General features: G+C 48.3%; 1 protein-coding gene across 3 annotated transcripts; it reads left to right on the forward strand.

The window, feature by feature from the left end:
* LOC110507993 (sodium- and chloride-dependent GABA transporter 2) lies at nucleotides 1-7004 on the forward strand. Of its 3 annotated transcripts, XM_090223883.1 has the most exons (13): nucleotides 1-470; nucleotides 737-871; nucleotides 1648-1788; nucleotides 2702-2786; nucleotides 3608-3740; nucleotides 3902-4140; nucleotides 4334-4458; nucleotides 4555-4667; nucleotides 4757-4894; nucleotides 5201-5303; nucleotides 5519-5619; nucleotides 5883-6053; nucleotides 6346-7004. In XM_090223883.1, exons 1-13 carry the CDS (start codon nucleotides 29-31, stop codon nucleotides 6466-6468), a joined length of 2049 nt encoding a protein of 682 aa, XP_090080009.1. In that variant the 5' UTR covers nucleotides 1-28; the 3' UTR covers nucleotides 6469-7004. The 3 variants fall into 3 exon arrangements, with proteins under 3 accessions (XP_090080009.1, XP_090080008.1, XP_090080010.1); XM_090223882.1 differs by having other exon boundaries at nucleotides 4757-5303; XM_090223884.1 differs by lacking the exons at nucleotides 1-470; nucleotides 737-871; nucleotides 1648-1788 and adding an exon at nucleotides 1883-2444 and having other exon boundaries at nucleotides 4757-5303.
* The last annotated feature ends 441 nt before the right edge of the window (nucleotides 7005-7445 follow it).

A 7445-nucleotide genomic window follows, 5' to 3' on the forward strand; every position in this document is an offset into this window, starting at 1 on the left:
AGTAACTTATTGATGCACTCTAGAGCCCATGTCTTTGAGTAGGGTCCTTTCAGGCCTCAGTAACTTATTGAAGGATTGTAGTCGTCCAAACTCAACAGTAGCAGTTGGAATGTGTCTGTCTGAGTCAATGAGTACATTTCAGACTCCTGCTGCTTCAGTCACGCTGGCTGAACTTGGGATAGATACCAGCCTTCAGAACACAATGGACGGACAGGCATATGGGAGAGATGGAACAAAAGGAAAAGCATGGATAGAGGGCGAAAAAAGAAAGGATGACGACCTGGGTCAGAAGGAAATGTTGGTGATGGTGAAGGAAGGATGTGCAGTGAAGGAGGGATCAGCGAAGGTGAAAATGGAGGAGAGAGGTCACTGGGGCAGCAAGACGGAATTTCTTCTGGCCGTAGCAGGGAACGTGGTGGGACTAGGTAACGTGTGGAGATTCCCCTACCTCTGCTACAAAAATGGTGGAGGTGAGTCCATGAAGGAGAGGGTGCCATTGTTTTTCAAATGATGATCAGCTGATCAAATTAGGCAACTTAGATCATTTAAACCCCTGTATCATACAGTATGTTTGATACAGTACCGTTCGTACAGACCAGGTATAGCGATCACAAGACAAAGCCAAGGAATGGAAGCATGGCATTTCTCTTCTTGTTTCTATAAGGTACTTTATAGTAACTATATAGTAGCTATCATTTTGTTCTCATGTAGTGATCTGGTGGTGTGTATTTGTCAGGGGCGTTCCTGGTGCCGTACCTGGTGTTTGTGATGACCTGCGGGGTGCCCTTGTTCCTGCTGGAGACGGCCATGGGACAGTACACTCAGGAGGGGGGTATCACCTGCTGGAAGAGGCTGTGCCCTCTGGCCGAGGGTGAGCACCATGGCAACACGATGACACCCCCACCCACTGAGGAGTCACAGAAACAGGGCTGTAGACAGGACAGGCAGAAGAACATAGGAATACATGATTTCCAATTAATCCTAAATAAGTTTACACAAACTTCTGACGACAAATGAAAGGTATCCATGGCCGTTCTAGGAGGCCGAAAACACTGACACCTATGGCCTCGGTGCCACTGGATAAGAATGACATGAAGAGGATAATTTGTGAATACAGAGGGGTTAATATGTAAGCAGGCTGGAGGCACAACAAGTGCCAAGTCTGGTGACACTTTCTCACAGATCAAAGGTAAATGCTTCTGTCATTTACATATACATTTTTCATTTGAGTCAGATCCTCTTATCCAGACCCAACGTATAGTTAGTTCAAACAGCTTAAGGTGGCTAGGTGAGGCAAACACATATCACAGTAATAGTAAGTACATGTTTTTATTCAGTAGAGCAGCTATCAGCAAAGTCAGTGCTAGAAGGAAAAGACAAGTGTTAGAGCAGGAAATGTTTTTATTACATTTTGTTAGAGGGAGAGGGGAGTAATAGTTCCTTTTTGTAATCAAGTAATCAAGTTCCTTTTTGAAGAGATGGAAAATGAGTGGGAACTGTTTGTCTGAGCCTTGTTTCCCAACCTTTGGCAGAAAGAAAGTGTGGTAATTCACTCTTGATAAAGTTAGGGTTAGTGTAACACCTGTCCATTCAGGAACATGTGAAAATCATCTGGTTATGTAGTCTGTCAATGTGTCTCCCTCTCAGGTATCGGCTATGCAGGGCAGTTGATCCTCCTCTACAGCTGTATGTGTTACATCATCATTTTGGCCTGGGCTCTGTTCTACCTGGTCTTCTCCTTCAGCGCTCAGCTCCCCTGGGCAAGCTGCACCAACCCCTGGAACACTGGTATGTACCCTGGGCCGGCTGCACCAACCCCTGGAACACTGGTAGGTATCCTGGGCCGGCTGCACCAACCCCTGGAACACTGGTAGGTATCCTGGGCCGGCTGCACCAACCCCTGGAACACTGGTAGGTATCCTGGGCCGGCTGCACCAACCCCTGGAACACTGGTAGGTACCCTGGTCCGGCTGCACCAGCCCCTGGAACGCTGGTAGGTACCCTGGGCCGGCTGCACCAGCCCCTGGAACGCTGGTAGGTACCCTGGGCCGGCTGCACCAACCCCTGGAACACTGGTAGGTACCCTGGGCCGGCTGCACCAACCCCTGGAACACTGGTAGGTAACCTGGGTCGGCTGCACCAACCCCTGGAACACTGGTAGGTACCCTGGGCCGGCTGCACCAACCCCTGGAACACTGGTAGGTACCCTGGGCCGGCTGCACCAACCCCTGGAACACTGGTAGGTACCCTGGGCCGGCTGCACCAACCCCTGGAACACTGGTAGGTATCCTGGGCCGGCTGCACCAACCCCTGGAACACTGGTAGGTACCCTGGGCCGGCTGCACCAACCCCTGGAACACTGGTAGGTACCCTGGGCCGGCTGCACCAACCCCTGGAACACTGGTAGGTACCCTGGGCCGGCTGCACCAACCCCTGGAACACTGGTAGGTACCCTGGGCCGGCTGCACCATTGGTACGTAGTACTCCAACTCGCCTCCAGGTGAATTTCACTCACGTTTTTGGTATGTATTTTGACCATGTTTTGTAACTTTCCCCAGGTCATTGCTGCAAATGAGAATGTATTCTCAGTCAACTCACCTGGTAAAATAGTAAAAAATTATAACATAAAGGGTGTTCTTTACCATAAGAATTGTTAGAGCAAGTTTTAGTTGTAAACATTATGTTCTCTCTTCCCCATTAGATGACTGTGTTGACTTCTCTCAAAACCGTACTTTCAATTGGACTGGACAGATGAACTCAACCTCTGCAGCGACTGAATTCTGGGAGTAAGTTTACGGATTCAACATACCTTGATCTTCCAGTTGGCCACAACATAAAAGACAACGTCAGTTTGTCTACATTCTCCACCAGTCTCTTTCTCTAGGCGTCGTGTGCTGGTCATCTGGGGGGTAAAGGGGAGGTGGGCAGTGTCACGTGGGAGTTGCTGCTGTTTCTCACCCATCTCTCTGTCTCACCCCCTCTCTGTTTCTCCTCTCTCTGTCTCACCCCCTCTCTGTCCCTCCTCTCTCTGTTTCTCCTCTCTCTGTCTCACCCCCTCTCTGTCCCTCCTCTCTCTCTTTCTCCTCTCTCTGTTTCTCACCCATCTCTCTAGCCCTCCTCTCTCTCTCTCCTCTCTCTGTTTCTCCCTCCTCTCTCTCCTCTCTCTGTTTCTCATCTCTCTGTTTCCCCCCCTCTGTCTCTCCTCTCTCTTTCACCCCTCTCTGTCTCTCTCTCTCCTATCTGTCTCTCCCCTCTCTGTGACACTCCCCTCTCTGTCTCTCCTCTCTGTTTCTCCTCTCTCTGTTTCTCCCCCCTCTCTGTCTCTCCTCTCTCTCTCCTATCTGTCTCTCCCCTCTCTGTGACACTCCCCTCTCTGTCTCTCCCCTCTCTCTGTCTCCCCCCTTTCTGTGACTCTTCCCTCTGTCTCTCCCCCCTCTGTGACACTCCCCTCTGTCTCTCCCCTCTATTTGTCTCTCCCCTCTGTGTCTCTCCCCTCTGTCTCCCCTCTCTGTTTCTCTCCCATCTCTGTCTCTCTCCTATCTCTGTCTGTCTCTCTCCCCTCTCTCTGTGTCTCTCCCCTCTGTGTCTCTCCCCTCTCTCCATCTAGGCGTCGTGTGCTGGCCATCTCGGGGGGTATAGAGGAGGTGGGCAGTGTCAGGTGGGAGGTGCTGCTCTGTCTCATCGTCATGTGGGTCATCTGCTACTTCTGCATCTGGAAAGGGGTCAAGTCAACAGGCAAGGTGTGTGTGTTTGTGCACAGCACATATGCACACACACACAACATATGTTCTGTTTAGCATTGAAAGAGTACAATCTCTTATCCTTTTTCTCTCATGGCTTTCTGTCTTTGTGATTTTACACCCTCTCCCTGTCTCCATCCATACACACGCTCTCTCTCTAGGTTGTATATTTCACTGCTACCTTCCCCTACGCGATGCTGCTGGTACTACTGATCAGAGGCCTGACTCTGCCAGGGGCCCTGCAGGGGGTCCTGTTCTACCTCTACCCTGAACCAGACCGGCTCTCTGACCCCCAGGTGTGGATGGAGGCCGGCTCCCAGATCTTCTTCTCCTACAGTGTGGGAGTGGGCTCCTTAACCGTGCTGGGCTCCTACAATACCTACAACAACAACTGCTACAAGTGAGTCCTTATCCTCATCAGCACACTGTGTTTGGTGACACTGTGTGTTCTGACACTGTGTGTGTTGACTGTGTGTGCTGACACTGTGTGTGGTGACACTGTGTTCTGACACTGTGTGTGTTCTGACACTGTGTGTGTTGACTGCGTGTGCCGACACTGTGTGTGTGGAATGTTGTGTCTGTGTATGTTTCAGAGACTGCCTGTGGCTGTGCTTGCTGAACAGCGGCACCAGCGTGGTTGCTGGGTTCGCAGTCTTCTCAGTCCTGGGGTTCATGGCTCATGAACAGGGCGTCCCCATTGAGGAGGTGGCGGAGTCAGGTACTGCACAAATTAGTTTTTATTTTCAGGACAGTTGGACACTTGGATGAAATGAAGTGAAACAAATACATTGTATTTTAAACTGGGTTCTCTCAGGTCCTGGGCTGGCGTTCATAGCGTACCCCCAGGCAGTAGCCATGATGCCCCTGCCTCAGATGTGGGCTGCTTGTTTCTTCATCATGATCATTCTACTGGGTCTGGATACACAGGTTAGCTATTATCTACACAGTCCACACACATTAGTTCACACATTCATCTCTAAAGTTTAAAGGCCTTCTGTATTCCTCCCCCCATCCAGTTTGTTGCCATGGAGGTGGTGATGACGTCAGTATCAGACCTGTTTCCCACAGTGCTGCGGAGGACTGGGCGCAGGGAGCTCTTCCTCCTCTTCTTCTGTCTCACCTGCTTCTTCTTCCAACTCATCATGGTCACAGAGGTCAGAGAGAAAGAGAGGATAGAGAGAGAGCAGAGAGAGCGAGAAGAGAGAGAAATGCCAGGAATGGTGTTCCAGATCTCTGTGATCTACTTAAAGAGAGTGTTTGTCCTAGTCACACCTCTCTCCTCCTGTCCCCAGGGTGGAATGTATGTGTTCCAGATCTCTGTGATCTACTTAAAGAGAGTGTTTGTCCTAGTCACACCTCTCTCCTCCTGTCCCCAGGGTGGGATGTATGTGTTCCAGATCTCTGTGATCTACTTAAAGAGAGTGTTTGTCCTAGTCACACCTCTCTCCTCCTGTCCCCAGGGTGGGATGTATGTGTTCCAGCTGTTTGACTACTATGCCTGTAACGGAACATGTTTGCTCTTCCTCTCTGTGTTCGAGTCCCTGGCCATGGGATGGATATTTGGTGAGGCTGATGGAATACATTTCTGTCAATGATGTCTGTCAAATAAAAAATATCATTTATAAAATATATATAAAAGATAAACACTGTAGTGCCATAGAATCCTATAGAATGGTAAACCAGTATCATTCCACCATCAATCTTATTGAGATGATAAACCTGATATCAATACAACATGTCGATAATGTCATTAACGTGCACCCAATCTTGCCCACCAGGTGCAGAGCGTATGTATGGCGTAATAGAGGACATGACAGGGATGAGGCCTAACCCCGTCTTCAAGCTCTGCTGGCTCTACCTGACCCCTCTGGTTTCCCTGGTGAGTTTCAGGCTTTGATGGACAGTAACGGCAAGCAAGACTCACATTGTGCAATCCTCTAAGGTACCAGGAGATGGCACTATCACAATGCAATAGTTTACAAATTCATGTTTTGTAAATGGTACCTGTTGCATTTGGACGTTGACTTGCTTTACACAAGCAACTATGTTCACATGCTCACGTCAACAAGGACTGATCTGGAGTTATTCTAGAAGTTAAAAGCATTCATGTTGAAGAAATCCTCATTCCCTCGTCTCTCCCAGGTGTCGTTCATCTGCTCTCTGGTGGAGTACCAGCCCCTGACCTTCAACCGCTGGTATGTGTACCCAGGATGGGTGTATGTTCTGGGCTGGCTGTTGGCCCTCTCCTCCATCGTCCTGGTCCCCGGGTGGGCCCTGCTGCAGATCTGCATCGGGACAGGCAGCCTTAGAGAGGTGAGAGTGGGACTGCCCTGTGACAGGCAGCCTTAGAGAGGTGAGAGTGGGACTGTCCTGTGACTGGAGTTAAAACTCTGGTTTCCTTTGTGGATTGGTCATAGAATGATTATGTTTAGAGGGTCAAATTGGAGGACATATAGATCTTAAATTATTATTGTAAACTGAGTGGGTTGGTATTATTAATTCACTATAAATTATTGAAGAAACCAACTAACAAAGAAATAATGTTTAAATCATTAACCACTAAAATTGACATGTTGATGTGCTGACTTTCCCCTCAACTCCTTAGCGTTTCCTCCACTTGTGTCGGCCAGACAATGACCTCCCGTTGACCCGGAAGAGAAAGGCTGTCCTCTGGAGCAGAGATGGAGGTACACTCATGACTGCAGCAGGGGAAAGCACAGACAACTGACACACACCCAGAACAGCTTCTGTGTCAAAGCTCTTCGTATACTGAACGTTTATTTTAAGACCTAGCTGAACTCTTGTATCTTTACCAACACGTTGAGAGAAACACATTGATAATGAACAATGGTGCATGTTTCAATAGTGTCATCATGTTCCATATTTGAAGTGTTGCCACCTTACATTTGAAAGGACATAGCTCCAGCAACCTAGAGACACTGTAGGTTGTCATTGTACAAAACAATGTTCTTTCAACTGTCCCCACTCAGGGCTTAACATGAGTTATTGGCAGCTCATGACTTTCCTTTAAGTCACTCAATCCAGTTTCCGTTGTAGTCTCATAAAAGGTAATCTAGGTTGTCAGTTTCTTATTATGAAAGACCACCTTTGGCTAATATACAGAAACTGACTAATGGCATTTTGTTTTGTAAATTAGTGCTTTACCTCAACGTTAGCCTTCACTTGCATTTTTATAATCCTTACTAGACATCAGAAACAGGATATTTTCCTAAAAACACTAATTAAAGTAGATTAAAAAATGAAGCGTGTTTTGTCTTTGTCACAGGGGTTTATTGGCACTCAAGAAGCAAACACACACACTTTTTTGCTACACAGTATACAGTAGTCTAAAATCACAATACTTTGTCAATACTGAAGCCAAAAGGAAATATAAAGGGAAAATGAGAGAAAGAGAGGCAACTCCTCATGCTAACACATACTGTAAAGAAGGGTAACTTATTTAAAGGGGACTTGACTTGCTGTAAGAGGATGTAAGGAGTCTAATGGTGCCATCAAATACATCCCTAAAATCATTCAGTCGTTTTGACTTGGCTCACTGACATTTACCACCAGTCACCTCCACCCACCAGCCACCTCCACCCACCAGCCACCTCCACCCACCAGCCACCTCCACCCACCAGCCACCTCCACCCACCAGCACCAGCGACTCCTGTGGCGGTCCGGGTGCAGTGCGTGCTAACCAAG

Source organism: Oncorhynchus mykiss, chromosome 27, assembly GCF_057628025.1.
Source record: "Oncorhynchus mykiss isolate SJ-2025 chromosome 27, ASM5762802v1, whole genome shotgun sequence".
In the NCBI taxonomy this organism is placed as follows: Eukaryota; Metazoa; Chordata; class Actinopteri; order Salmoniformes; family Salmonidae; genus Oncorhynchus; species Oncorhynchus mykiss.